Source organism: Octopus sinensis, unplaced genomic scaffold, assembly GCF_006345805.1.
Source record: "Octopus sinensis unplaced genomic scaffold, ASM634580v1 Contig19225, whole genome shotgun sequence".
NCBI classification, from domain to species: Eukaryota; Metazoa; Mollusca; class Cephalopoda; order Octopoda; family Octopodidae; genus Octopus; species Octopus sinensis.
This window is the reverse complement of record NW_021836249.1, coordinates 7,501-23,238: the sequence shown is the minus strand read 5'-3', so window position 1 is coordinate 23,238 and position 15,738 is coordinate 7,501. Positions and strand designations below refer to the sequence as shown.

General features: G+C 38.1%; 1 protein-coding gene across 1 annotated transcript in view; it reads left to right on the top strand.

Annotated features, from left to right (window-relative positions):
• Window positions 1-1,072: 1,072 nt before the first annotated feature.
• The window catches only part of LOC115232058 (monocarboxylate transporter 9-like), a gene marked incomplete at its 3' end in the record, with an annotated part of 20,081 nt that continues 5,415 nt past the window's right edge, over window positions 1,073-15,738 (top strand). The window contains exons 1-2 of the mRNA XM_029801934.2: window positions 1,073-1,341; window positions 3,459-3,602. Of these exons, the coding sequence (XP_029657794.2) occupies window positions 1,185-1,341; window positions 3,459-3,602 (301 nt within the window). The remainder of the gene's footprint in view (window positions 1,342-3,458; window positions 3,603-15,738) is intronic.

The following is a 15,738-nucleotide window of genomic DNA, read 5'->3' as shown; positions in this document are numbered from 1 at the left end:
CCCTGAAACCACCTCAATTCTGGAAAGAGGGTATTTTCAAATTAAAGGAAATATGGAGACGCATTGTGTAACAAAATGGTTCATATTTGGTTGATTAAAAATGTAATGGCAAGTATTTATTGACCTTTTTCTTTCCTTTAAAAATCGGCACGAACTTTTCGGAAAACCCAATAATGCTTTCAGTTTGCATAGAAAAATGTTACTTTGGATGTATTTATTGCAAGAAACAGCTAGATTTCTTCCTCTAACGTTTTACATAGTTCAGCTTACACAAGTGAATGCGTGAAAAACGAAATAGTAGTTTTGAAAGAAACATCTATAAAACTAATTTTAAACATCGAATGGCTTTGGAGTTCCATCAGAACAGAACAGTAATCTAAGGGGTTCAAAGGCAAAAAAAAAATGGTTGAGAATCATTAGGCTAGCCGGAGAATGTGGTCAGCCAGGCGGAATCAGCGCTCTACTTCAATCTCTTGCAGTGGTCGTATTTTACTCAGAATCTTCCCAGTTGTGACACGATCTCGTTAGTTGACTCTCAGGCCCTTTTTGAGGTACCTTTGAGAGAATACTTTTACTATTCTATCCATGTTCACTGTTCTCTTCCAAGCCTTCCTGGCACAGATTGCAGTAGTCAGAACAATGGAGTTACATGGAGTTACAAATATTATTACACGCCGAGAATTGGTCGTTACAGAGTTAGGTGGACAGCCATGTAGTATTCGTTTCAGTTCCTATGTTCTAAATTCAAATTCCATCGAGGTCATCTTTGAATTTAATCCTTGTGGGGTTGATAAATAAATAGCAATCCAATACTGGCATAGATTCTGCAAAGTTGATGGATGGGAAAAATTATTAATGCGCCGGACAAAAAACCTCTCAGCAGTTCTCTCGGCTCTTTATGCTTTGAGTTTCAATGCAGCTGAAATCAATTTTGTTTTCAGTTCACTGTGTTTGATAAATAACCTACCAATCAAATACTAGGATAGATTTAATTAACTAACCCCTCTCCTCATCGAAAAAAGTGATGGCCTTGTACTTCAATTGTTATTTTCTTTTTCTTTTCCTTACAGTCTGAGACGGTTTCTCCGTCGCAACTGAAACTGCGCTCAAGTGTCAGTCAGGCACCAGAAGATATCTATGAATCTCGTCTCATTCTTAATGCCCCAGACGGTGGATGGGGTTGGATGGTGTGTTTGGGTGCCTTCACGATCAACTTCATAGTCGGTGGAACTATTATGTCATTTGGCTTGATTTTAATCTCTTTACTGAACTATTTTGGGGACAGCCGCTCCAAAACGTCGTGGGTTGGTTCAGTTACCGACGGTATGTCGCTTTTGTCAGGTAAGTTAATGTTTCAGTAATCAACATATCATCTTTAATTAATTAAAAAAGGGACATGACAAGTGGCAAATCAGTGATCTGCTTGAAATAGCAGAAAAACTTCTCTCAAATAACACAAGCTCGTCTTTTTCTAAGTGGTAGTGTAGCTATGACCGAGAGGGAAAATAGTCGGGTCATGGCTAGAATGCTTACTATGACAAGTCTGTTCAAAATGGATTGCCTTAGGGCTAAACAACAACAATAGCTCGTTATTTTCTAGTCTAGTCTCTGTTCCACTGTCAAATTCCCCCTCTCTCTCTTTCTCTCTGTTCTGTCTCTGTCTGTCTGTCAGTCTCTCCCTCTCCCCTCTTTTCAGTGAAAATGGATAGGGAAACATGAAAGTAAAAACAATACCAGTAATAATTGGATCATTTTTATGATAAAGAACATGGATATTAATATAAAAACAAACACAAACACACACAAGGGCTCAGAAACCTATGCACTGTACAAACATAGTTTTGCTAGGAAGGACTCATATCCTGCGCAAGATACTCTCAATTCAAAATCACAACTCACACACTCTATATAATAACACAATGTATACATTGAAATGATCAATACCTGATGATATAACAAATTTACTATAACGCCGTAATATGTATAACACATCCGATTGATCAACAACAGCAACAACAACAACTCACAAACAAATGATTGGTGACGGTCTGCTCAAGTATTTTACACAAGTGCTGTCCCACCAAGCGACACATGTCGCCTCTTGTCATTCCTGCTTTAACTACTCACCAAACAGTGATAGAAAATTGACTATTAAACATTAATCCATATCGTTTCCAAGGTCTCCCATTGTCACTCTTGTATTTCCCTACCTAAAACACTTGAGTATAAATATATAAACGTAGATACATTTAACTATTTCAGCTTTTATTTTGGCTGTCTTCGTATTTGAAAGTGCAACAGACGTTACACACTTTCACTTAATTGCTACTGGAACTTCCATGTAGAAATTCTTCTAACTTCTTTTTGAAAACACTGATAAAATACTTTTTCTCTGCTCTCCTTTGGATTTGATTCCACAGCAAAAGGACACTGTTAGGTTTTATAAAATTCTTCTAATTAAACAAGTTTATTAAGTAAAATTACTATATATAAATGGCTCAACATGATTATTTTGGTGCAAGTATTGATGCTGCTATTATCATTATCTAGACCGCTCGAAATATCTTTATTCTACTAATTGTTCATCAAAATCTTCATTATTTTCTTATTTTTGTTCATTCTGTGGAGCAATTTACTTTTGTGCGCGCCTTTTTCTTCGAGTGTATAATATTGCTTTGTACAGAATCTATGCCAGTCTGGTAGACATTTTGAATGTGAAATATCACAATGTTTTAGAAAATAAAGTCTGTAAAAACAAACCTTTTTTTATCTGCTCACGGGTAACCAAAATCTCTTTTAGTAAGTACACCAAAGAAAATTTTATTTGGTAATGACTGAAATAAAAACAAATAGAGAAAAATATGTCTTCACACTATGAAAGTCAATAAAATAAATAACAATCTCCTGTACAATAAGCACAAGGCCTGGAATTTTGGTGGTGGTGGGACTAGTCGATTACATCTACCTCAGTGCACGACTTCTATTTATTTTATCGACTCCAAAATTTGAATTGGGAACATAAAGAAGAACCTCTCAGAATTTTGTCCGGTATGAAAACCATTCTGTCAGCTCACTGCTTTAATAACAATCCTTTCTACTATAGGCACAAGACTTGACATTTTTGTGGAGAAGCTAATTGATTACATTGATTCCCGTAACGATGAAAGGTAAAGTCGACTTCGGCAACATTTGAACTCAAAACATAAAGACGGACGAAATATCCGCTAAGCATTTTTGCTCGGTGTCCTATCGATTCTGCCAGCTCAGAAGTTCAGGTGAGGGAGTAAGTCGATTACTTCGACCCCAGTCCTCGACTGGTACTTATTTTATCGACCCCGAGAAGATGTAAGATAAAGCATTTTGTCCGGCATTCTAACGATTCTACTAATAATAATACTATATATAACAACGAAATATTTCTACGGTTATGCTAAATATCATTCATTGTCTTTAAACAGGTCCATTGGTCAGTTTTTTACTACAACGGTTCACACACCGAGAAGTCGTAATATTTGGGACTATCCTCTCGGCGTTTGGTTTTATTATTAGTATATGGATGCCAAATGTAGACTTCCTCATCTTTACTTATGGCTTCATAGCAGGTAAGCTTAACCATTCCGTTTTTATTTATTATTCATTGGAGCTCTTCAATATCACATTATCAGAAAGTGTGTGTATGTGTGTGTTGTGTGTGTGTGTGTGTGCGTGTGTGTGCGTGTGTTAGTGTATGTATGTATGAATATATGTGTATATATATGTACATATAAATACATTGAGTCATCCCATAAATAATGCGGCGTTTTTATACTCCTTTTATTTTTCAAAATTAAGATGAAAGTTCTTCTTTAATCTAAAATATACGCATCTTCATTTTCTACAATGTTCTTCCATCTATCTGGTAGACTTGCAAGGCCCCTCTTCCAAGATTCACTTATCCGTGAAGAAAAATACTCCTCCAGTACTGTTCTAACCTCGTCTACAGAATTCACATTGATGAATGGTTGAATGACCAAATCTAAGCTTCTCTGCTATTTCCTCAACAGTTACGATGGGATCTTGTTCCACCAGGTATTGTAGGACGTCCTCGCGTGCTCTGCAGATCATCCAGGACAAGGCTCGTCTTCTAGGCTGTAGTTTTCGGTTCCGAATTTCTGGAACTACCGTTGATATTGGCATACGCTTATTGACCGATCCCCATATACTGCATTAATATGTCCGTGGGCATATGGCGTAGTGGTTACGAACGCAGGCTACTAACCTCAAGATTCCGAGTTCGATTACAGGCAGTGACCTGGATAATAATAATAATAATAATAATAATAATATAATAATAATAATAATAATAATAATAATAATAATAAGAAGAAGAAGAAGAAGAAGAAGAAGAAGAAGAAGAAGAAGAAGAAGAAGAAGAAGAAGAACAACAACAACAACAACAACAACAACGAAAAATACCTTAGGAATGAGAACTCAGGTTCGAAATTTCCCCAAGACACCCGATGAAGTCTGGAGGGTGTATCAACCGAAACGTTGTATTAACAACAAACAAGATGAGGGCAAATATCCGTCAATTGTAAATAATGTAAATAATTATTAAGAACTGTATTTAAAAAATGTTTAAATATATTATGTATTGTAAAAATATAACCAATTTATTGCTCATAAATTGTAACAACAACATCTTATTTGGATCACCAAGGTTGATATGGAACCCGGTTGAGAACCCTGCTCCAGACAGTAAGTCTCTCCTCTTTGTTAATGGTATTTCAACTTTGGAGAATTTTTGAATCTTGAGATTACCTCACCTTCTTAAGTGGAACTGGTCTTAATTGACATATGGTAATTATGAGAATATTCTAAAGGCGGAGATAATTTTGATCATTCAGTAGCTTATGTTGTATGGTATTTAATATACCTGTAGTGGTGTATGTTGGTGAAATACATACCACTGCTATTCTAACTTAACTAAATTCTTAGCTAAATTCTATCTAAAGTATATGTATGTGTGTATGTATGTATGTATGAATGCGTTATGTATATATGTATTATGTATGTGTATTAGGGTGGAACAAAAAATGCAGCTTTCGAAATTGGTAACAAAGAATCAATATTTTGTTACGAATTAGGGTTAAAAGAAAGATGTTTAAAGAACTTTGCGGTTAAATATTCTGTTCAGACTTCGCAACGCAACTGAAATTTTTTTAAATCGCTATTTTTGGTCGAATTTTGGGCTTCATGGATTGTAAGTCGTAACGAATACATATTTCTACATAACAGAATGCAAAACAGTAAATATAGTATCATTAAGAGAGGTTGCATACCAAGTTTCAATACAATTGACTAATATCTTGAGGTTCTGCATTGACTATAAAGAAAACAGGAGTGTGACATTCTCTCCAATGCTGCTGCAACGGTCATTGCGTGTGGAGGTACGTCATATGTGCGTGACGTTTTCTGCTTTGTACCTTGGCTTTAGGCTATTGTATTAAAATTAATGATCATGTTAAATTTAGTGTTGTTTACATTTAGTGATGACTCATAAACCAATAACGCGTCATGATACTAAATGCCCAATATTTGGTACTCCATGTGATCTTAGCGAGCGAGTTTTGCCAACTTACAAGGACGTACTAAAATGTGTTTTATTTGAATGAGAAAAAGAAAAGAAAGCAGTTACGAAAGATCTTTCAATTAAACAAATTGTCAAGATTGTAGCAGAAAATATAATTCTTCTTTGGCAAAAGGCATCCATCCCTTGTGTTACGATTGAGTCAGTTAAACCAAAAATCTTAAACTTTTATCTAAAGTACCAAGTATAACTAAAATCTGCGAAAAATAGAAAAAAATGTGCCATCGTTTCACACAAAGTGTAATGTGTTTAAAAACAATGCAATAAAAGATTTATTTGACATTTCCTGTTGCAAGTGCAGCTGTAGTAGAGACAAAAACATACCACGAAGAGAACAGGATGTTTTACAGGATCAACGGACAAATCGAAAAATGATATTTGGTGGAATAGATCAAGCAGTATCTAAACAGAACGTTCAGATGTTGATTAGAAAGAACCAGCCAGATCACAGTCGCCCTTCTACGTCAGCAAAGGATTCTGAATTGATAGCATTTTCATCAAGCAGTGAATCTGGAAATGGATCAGCAGACAAGATGAAGATTTTCCAATTCTATTTTCCATGAAACGAAAAGATGCCAGCAAAAACGTAAGTTCAAAAACACCAACAAAACGAATGAAATTTCCAGAACTAGCTTTTGCCTGTGACTGCACCGTTGTGTCAGACCGTGGTGCTGTTCTTCTTAGATGTTCGGTCATCAGTGACTTAACGGCATGTACATCTGGTGAGTGTTCTTTCGTTATAGAAGGTAAGGCGGGAACGATCCAGAAAACGTAAATCCCTGCAGCACGAAGGTAGGACACATAAACCATTGTCCGCCATTGATGGAAAGAGGGACACATCCCTCATAAGTGAACAAATGGGAAAAAACATTTCGTAATAAAGAAAACAAGGTGGAAAAGTCCATTTATTTCACATAATTTCGAAATTTTAAGTGCGTTGTGGAGTCTAAAGATATAAATTTTAGAGTTTGAGATTCTAACACTCTTGCTTTTAAAGAATTTCGCAAAAGAAAATTGATTCGTAACAATGACTGTAAAAAAAGGAACGGCAAACGTGTTATGAATTGATTTTTCGCTCATTATTCAAAATTTCAAGTAAACTGCAGAGGCTGAAGATGTAAATTTAAGAACTTCAGATTTTAACACAGTTGTTTTAAACGGATTTTGCAATAAAAAATAAACCTTCATCGCTCCACCCAAATGTGTATGTCACTTTAGAAAAATAATATAATATGGATGAATATGTGTGTGTGTGTCTATCTATGTCTGTCTGTATGTCTGCCTATCTATCTATGTATCTATCTATCTATATCTATCTATCTATCTATCTATCTATCTATCTATCTATCTATCTATCTATCTATCTATCTATCTATCTATCTATCTAACAATCAATGTGTCTGTATTTGTGTGCATCAATGTATTATCTACATTTGTGCGTGAGCATTGGTGTATGAGTATATGTATGTATATATATTATATATATATATATATATATATATATATATATATATATATTATATATATATATATATATATATATATATATTGTTATATTTAGGAATGGTCATATATATATCTAATTATCTATCTATCTATTTACACACACACACACACACACATATATAAATGAGTGTGTGTGTGTGTGAGTGTGTTTGAACATATACAAATATATAGTGTCTATCACAGCAGTGTATGATATAATCGATGAGGGGATGTGTGGGTGGACAGTAATAAAACTTAAAAGCTCTTTGTTCATCTCCATTTTCTCGAACTCGAATTTCCTGTAAAATTAAAAAGCGCCGCCTGAACATTAGAACATCACCACACGCCCTTTCAATCAACGAAACAGTACCACCCATATCCACGACAGACTAACACGCACATATCTTGTGGTGTTTCGTTACGTCCCTGTAGTTTCTGAATTGAAATCCCGCCCGCCCATGTATGTTTTTACGTTCTATGCTCGATAACATCAGTGCTGAAGAAGGTTCATAACATGGCCACAGTCGATTACTTGAATCCGGTTATGTATGTATGGTTTAGTATCTGTCTGTCTATCTATCTATCTATCTATATCTATCTATCTATCTATCTATCTATCTATCTATCTATATCTATCTATCTATCTATCTATCTGCTCACACACCACGTAGATTTGTATCTTAGCATATATATATATATATATACACATGTGTATATGTATGTATATATGTATGTATGTATGATTGTGTAAGGAAAAAGAAAAGCAAGAAATAGATTGAAGGAGAACGAGAGAAAGAGAGAGAGAGAGAAGAGAGAGAGAAAGGGAGAGAGAAAGAGAGAATTAGGGTGGAGAGAGAGAGTTCTCAAAGTCCTTTATAAATTACTACCACACCTTGATATCGGTTTTTTCATCTTTGAGAACCGGCTCTTCTTACTGGTCAGGTATTCATATTTGCAATCGTACTGATTTGACCGAAGAAGAAAAAACGAAAGACGATTTGTTTTCGTGAGATGCACGGAAATACTGGTGTCGGTAACCCAAAAAGTTTCGATTTTGGCGAAAATTTTCTAATCCGTATTCATTTCTTTATTTATTGGTGTCATTTTATGTTTGTAATTCACAGGATCAATTGAAAGAATGTATAAGGTTAATCGCGGTCGTCTTACAAACCCAGTTCGCTACATTTTACCTTTACTTCTCGAGTTTCTCAATGAAAGGGCGTGTGATAATGGTTTAATGTTCGGCTAGTGTTTTTCATTTTACTGGAAATTTGAGTTCAAGAAATTAGAGATAAACAAATATTAGTGCAAGTTTATCACTGCCCCGCACATCCCTCTGTCACATAAATCGTTTGCTTATCTTCACGCTCGTTTTTCAATGCTAGCATGGGTTAGATGATTATTAACTTATTAAAGCATTGTTGTACAGACTAACACTTATCTGTTTTCAAGTGAGGGATTTTTTTTTTATTCCACACGTCTTTGAAAATGCCAAACCAACGGACTTCATGTTGCTTTTCTGACATCGGAGAAATATCAACTTTCCAGCTTGTAACTCAACGATTTTCGGAAAATCGCTGATGTAGAGAAACGCGCGTGCACGCACGCACACACACACACGCACGCACGCACGCACGCACGCACGCACGCACGCACACACACACACACACACACACACACACACACACACACACACACACACACACACACACACAGAGGCTTTGCCTTTTAAACTTTCCGTCTACCATATCCACTCACAAAACTTTGGTCGCCCCTGGTATACTGTACAAGTCACTTGCTCAAAGTGCCACACAGTGGGATGGAACCTGAAACCATGTGGTTGGAAAATGAACTTCTTAACCACAAGTATTCCTCTACTTGTTTCAGTCATTTGACTGCGGCCATGCTGGAACACCTCCTTGGAGGGTTTTCAGTCGAACAAATTGACTCCAGGACTTATTTTTTTAAACCCTTGTACCTATTCTATCGGTCTATTTTGCCAAACTGCTAAGCTATTGGGATGTAAACACACCAGCACCGGTTGTCAAGCGGTGACGGAGAAAAAGATAGACACAAAGACACATACTCATAGATACAAACGCCTGTGGGCACGCACGCCCCCCCCCCACCCACACGACTGGTTTCTTTCAGTTTCCGTCTATCAAATCCACTCACGAGGCTTTGCTCGGCTCGAGGCTATAGTAGAAGACACTTACCGAAAGTACCACGCAGTGGGACCGAACCCAGAACCATGTGGTTGGGAAGCAAGCTTCCTACCATGCAGCCATGCTTGGAAGTCCCATTATTATCTTGTCTGAAGAACGTATGTACTCGAAGACAAAATTCAGAGTACGAAGAAAGGGACTCGACCAATATATATATATGTGCGCGCGCGTGCGTGTGCGCGCGCGTGTGTGTGAGTGTGTGTGTGTGTATGCATATATGAATGTATGTATGTATGCATGCCTGCATGTATGTATGTATAGGAAGACATCGACCAGCCGTTATCTGATTTAGTCTGAAAACTGCAACTTTCTCCAGCCAAAGAATTGAATGTTTATATGGTCATTTTATCCAATTGAAATGGTAGCCAAACCTGTCTCAAATCGCACCCTGCATACAAGAACCATCACCACTACCACCACCATCTCCACAACCACCTTCACCTCTACCCAAACCACCAACCCCAACCACCACCACCACCACCACCACCACCACCACCACCACCACCATCTCCACAACCACCTTCACCTCTACCCAAACCACCAACCCCAACCACCACCACCACCACCACCACCACCGCAAACTGCATCAACAGCAACAAAACTCTCTGATCCTCACCCACTGATTGCATTGCTTCCCTGAGTTGCAAACTTTTATCTTCATTGCTTTTCATTCACTACAGATACAACTGCCAAGTAGCAGTCACATACTCGGGTCCATCTAATCGACCCTACCTCACTTATGACCCACTTTAACATAGCCACTTTTTGTGCCTATTCTTTTATTCTTTTATTTGTTTCAGTCATTTGACTGCGGCCATGTTAGAGCACCGCCTTGAAGAGGCTTTTTTAAATTTAGTCTTTAAAAAGTCTAATACCTATTCTATCCGTCTCTTTTGCCGAACCATTAAATTATGGGGATGTAAACATACCAACACCGGTTGTCAAGCGGTGATGGGGACAAACACAAACGCAAAGACACATACTCGCGGTAGCAACTGCCTTGAAAATCTTATCTTGTCGTTCATTGCTCGAAATAGGGAGTAAAATGACAGTCGACAACTGATGAAGGGTCGTCTTTTAAGCTACTTGTCTTGTTTTCCATTGTTTCTCTCGTTCTTTGCGCACTCAACGTTATTTTCGTATTTCATGTTGTTTACGTTTTGTGACGTCCTGTACCCATATATGCATACCTATATACATAAATGTGTATGTATGTACATATGTGTGTATATATATGCATATATATATATATTATATATATATATATATATATATATATAATATATATATTATATATATATATATATAATATATATATATGAATAAATAAATGGAGTTTAACGCAGGTATAAATCATTTTTTGCTAAAATGTCTTATTGACGAGTTTCGTTTTTTAACTTTCCTGAAGAGAAGATTGCATTGTTTATACCATTTATTCTTTTGAATAATATCAGTGGAATTTTCGAAACATGTGTCGAAAGTAAAAATATTTGATTTATACCTGCGTTAAACTCCATTTATTTTTTCATATATTATACAAAAAATTCCACGTAAACACGAAGTTTCTACCTTTATAAACAAGGGTTTACAACCTCTTTACTTGTGAGATTCTTGCTACCCTGGTAACTATTTATTTATTTTTTCCGTGTTAATTGTTAACAAGGTAAAAATACACTCATCTATTTATATATATATAACCAGAGATAAGGAAACCATGATAGTCCTCTGGCGGACATTCGTCCTCAGTCGCCTGGATTACTGCTCACAGCTATGGTCACCCACCAGTGTAAAATTAACAGCGGACCTTGAAGCAATCCAGAGAAGATTCACAAAGAAGATCGTCTCTTTGAAACAGCTCAGCTACTGGGAAAAGTTGAAACAGCTAAGACTCTACTCCCTGGAGAAAAGACGGGAGAGGTATGCAGTAATATATGTCTGGAAGATCCTGGAAGGAATTGTGCCAAATTTTGGCATTGTAAGCTACACCAATGCTAGAACGGGACGACACTGCATAGTGCCAAAGATCCCAGCAATGCCATCACGCTTCAGGACCAGCTTCTGCAACAGCCTGGGTTTCAAGGGCCCACAGCTTTTAAATATTCTCCCAAAGAGTCTGAGGAACTTGCACAAAGTAGATGTAGTAATTTTTAAATCAAAGTTGGACATCTTCCTGTCAAGAGTCCCAGATGAACCTACCTCACGGCAAGAGGTGCAAATGAGAGTAGCTGTATCAAACTCCATTCTTCACCAAGTGACACATATTAGACGAGGTTCGTCGCAATAACAGTGTAGCACAAAACGGCGGTGCATCAGCATGGCCGCAGCTCTGAGCTGAAACTAGAAAAAAAAAAAAAATATATATATATATATAACGGGCTTCTTTTAGCTTCCGTCTACCAGATCCATTCTCAAGGCTTTAATCGTCCCGAGGCTACAGGTAGAAGACACTTGCCCAAGGTGCCACGCAGTGAGACTGAACCTGGAACCATGAAGTTCGAAAGCAACTTTCTTATCACACAGCTACACATGCGCCTTTAGAAATATTTTTTCTTGTTTTAATCATTGGATTGTGGCCATGCTGAGGTACCACTTTCATGGGTTTAGTCGAACGAATCGACCAAGAAATTAATTTTACTTAAGACTGGTACTTATAATATCGGTCTCTGTTACCGAACCGGACGTAAACAAAATAACACCTGTTTTCAAGTTTCCATCTACCAAGTTCACTCACAATGCATTGGTCAGTTTGAAGTTATAGTAGAAAACACTTATCCAAGATGCCGACTAGTGGGACTGAACTCAAAACCACGTGGTTACAAACCGATTCTTTTTAACCACACAGCTGTGACTGCGCATATGGAAGAAAATAGACAAAAAGAAACGAAGAGGGAGTGAGAGAGTGAGAGAGAGAGAGAGAGAGAGAGAGAGAGAGAGAGGAAAGTGAGTGACAGACAGGCGGACAGTATAATAAAGAAAAACGCATGAGCGTGTGTGTCTATGAATTGACGTAGGCGTGGCCGAGTAATTATGAAATTCGTTCAGCAATTTTAAGGTTTTGTGTTTCATTCCTCTGCGCGACATCTTCGGTAAGTACTTTTAACCGGGTATGAGACGTTTTGGCGCAGCCGATTTGACACAGACATTTTGGCGCCGCTTAGGTGGCGTCACTAATTTTCTACGCTCACTTCCCACTCTCTTCCTCTCTTTATGTGTGTGTGTGCGAATGTCCCTTTATGCATATGAGGAGAGGGAAAATGTTTACGTCAATCTTGTTCAATCTGTAGTATGTTAAAATGTAACGTTGCATGTGTGCAAAAGTATGTGTGTATGTTTGTTTGTCTCTGTAGCTAAAATATGCTGAATGTCCGATAAGCCGTGCCAAATTGCCAGTGTCAAACAGCTGCGCCCAATAGTCTCATTCCGTCTTTAGCCTAGACCTTGTGAAAGAAATTGGGTGGATGGTAAGTGTATAGAAACACATCGGATGGATTGCACCTGTCATTCAAATGTCCGGCCTTGTCATAGTGTCACGTTATTTCAGCACGAAAATGATTTAAGGGTACACGTGCCTGAACGTAAACTTTTTAATTTAATCACTCATAAATTTAACGAATAGGCAATTTGGTTGGTTGAACAACAGATGGCTCATCGTCGGAACCGACGGAGAATCCATCTTATATCTGAGAAGAAAGGAGAGTAAGATAGTGGATCAGATAATAGTGATAGAGTCACAATGGATGTGCACGTGTTTGAGTGTGTGCTTTTGTTTGTTTGTGTATTTGTGTGTGTATGCGTGTGTGTGTGAGAGAGAGAGAGAGAAAGAGAGTTGGGAGAGAGGGATAAAGAGATGGAGAGAGAGAGATAGGGTGAATGAAGTAAAGTGATATGTGTGTGTATTTGAAGATTTGTAACAAAATGGGTGTAAAGAAATAGGTTAAGAGAAAGTGTGAGATAAAAACCGTGAATGTTCATATGTTTGAGAAGAGAGAGAGAAAGAGAGAGAGAGAGAGAGAGAGAGAGCGAGAAAGAATAAAAATAAGGCTGAGAGAAAGAGTTGAAGGCAGATAGAGAAAGGGAAAGAAAGAGCAAGAAAGTAGAAAGTAAACGGAAAGCAAAGGTGGATGAAAGAGGAAGGGAGGATCAGAAATGTAGATGTCAAACAAATTAGTCGAGCAAATATATAATCGCTGGACACAAACAATGAATTATGAGAATATCGGTTGGAAAATCGAACCAGCATTTTATGGTCGACACCCTGGGACATTTACCTGTTACACGAGAAATCCGATACCATTAATGCCTTCCAAGTCAACGTCACAGGGTTTACAGATCAATTTCATTGTTCTATCTGCGGTATTTGTTTGGCAGGGCCGGATCAATTCAATAGTCTTTGTGTTTTAGACTCAGAAACTGATGGTGATATAGTTGTTCACATTCAATATTATTATTTTTTTGTCTTTGGTTAGTAAGTGTTATTTCCTATTTGCTTCTATATAGAAGTCAAAGGAAATGGCTACTTTGCCCCTTGAACAGTTTCAGTGTTCGAATCCCCTCATTAGAGGTGAAGTACAACAAATATTCTTTTCTACTCAAGGCACAAGGCCCGAAATTTTTGAGGAGGGGGCCAATCGATTAAATCGCCCTCAGTACGCAACTGGTACTTAATTTATCGACCCCGAAACAATGAAAGGCAAGTAGACCTCGGCCGAATTTGAACTCGGAACGTAAAGACAGACGAAATACCCTAAGCATTTCGCCCGGCGTGCTAACCTTTCTGCCAGCTCGCCGCCTTAAGTACAACAAATATTCAAAATTAAAAGCGAAATTAAAGGCGACGAGCGGGCAGAACTGAATCTTTTCGGGGTCAATAAAATAAGTACCAGTTGAACTCTCTAGAGTCGATTATTCCTCCACCAACAATAAAAAACAAACAAAAATACTGCTGACTTTGTGTCAACATTTGAAACCAATATTATGTAAAATTAATTGTCATCCTACAGTATCGACCCTGTTTACAACACACACACACGCACACACACACACACACACACACGCACGCACACACCACACACACGCACACACACACACACACATGCACGTGTGTATATGTGAAAATATTCATGCATATGTATGTATATATATATAAATGTATATGTGTGTGCGTACATAATTTCATACGCACTTACATATATATGTCTGTGTGTGTGCGCGTGTGTGAAGGCGTGTGGCCTACTGGTTAGGGGTGTGACGCTCTGGTCGTGAGATCATGGTTTCGATTCTCAGAACGGCTGCGCGTTGTGTTCTTCGGTAACACACTTCATTTTACTCAGCTTTAAATAGGTAACTTTGCGACGGAATGGTGTTCCCTTCATGAAGAATGTTGACCTGTTTGCTTAACCTGCGGGGGCATGACTGGGTGGTTAAAAAGCTTACTTTGTAGCCATGTAGTTTCGGGTTCAGTCTCGACTGCGAGCTACCTTGGGCTAGTGACTTCTACTCTAGCCCTTGCCGTAACTGAATTTGGTAGGCAGAAACGTTGTGGAGGCCCATCGTGTATATACGAGTTCCTGCGAGAAAGTTCCTGGATTTGGGTAAAAGAAAATACAGAAGGGTCAGTTAATTATGGTTTCATTCAACATATTCCCCTCCCAGATTCGCACATGTATTGCAGCAGTCCTACAGTTTTTCTAAGCTCTGTAAAAGAACTAAGAAGGTTGGGCCACCAATCAGGGCTTTCACCATACTCTTAAAGCCAGGAACTTTTCAGCACCACCCCCAGATCGAACCATCTCAAGTGTAACTGTCGGAAATGGTCATGACTTCTGGCACTTTACTGAAGAAAGAAAGCAAAGAATGACCCATCTTTTTTGCCTGTCCTTCTAATTGTTGTTTCTCTTGTCCGCCTTTGTGTCGTCTATCTCCCGAACGTTTTAATGCCCTCTATTGCTTTTTTTGTTCCATTTATATATTATATATATATATATATATATATATATATATATATATATATATAATATTATATATGTGTGTGTGGAGTGTGAAGCACTCCGTCGGTTACGACGACGAGGGTCCGGTTGATCCGAATCAACGGAACAGCCTGCTCGTGAAATTAACGTGTAGGAGTGGCTGAGCACTCCCAGACACGTGTATCCTTAACGTAGTTCTCGGGGATATTCAGCGTGACACAGAGAGTGACAAGGCCGGCCCTTTGAAATACAGGTACAACAGAAACAGGAAGTAAGAGTGAGAGAAAGTTGTGGTGAAAGAGTACAGCAGGGATCACCACCATCCCCTGCCGGAGCCTCGTGGAGCTTTAGGTGTTTTCGCTCAATAAACACTCACAACGCCCGTTTGGAATCGAAACCAAACCGCGATCCTATGACCGCGTCGTGTGTGTAG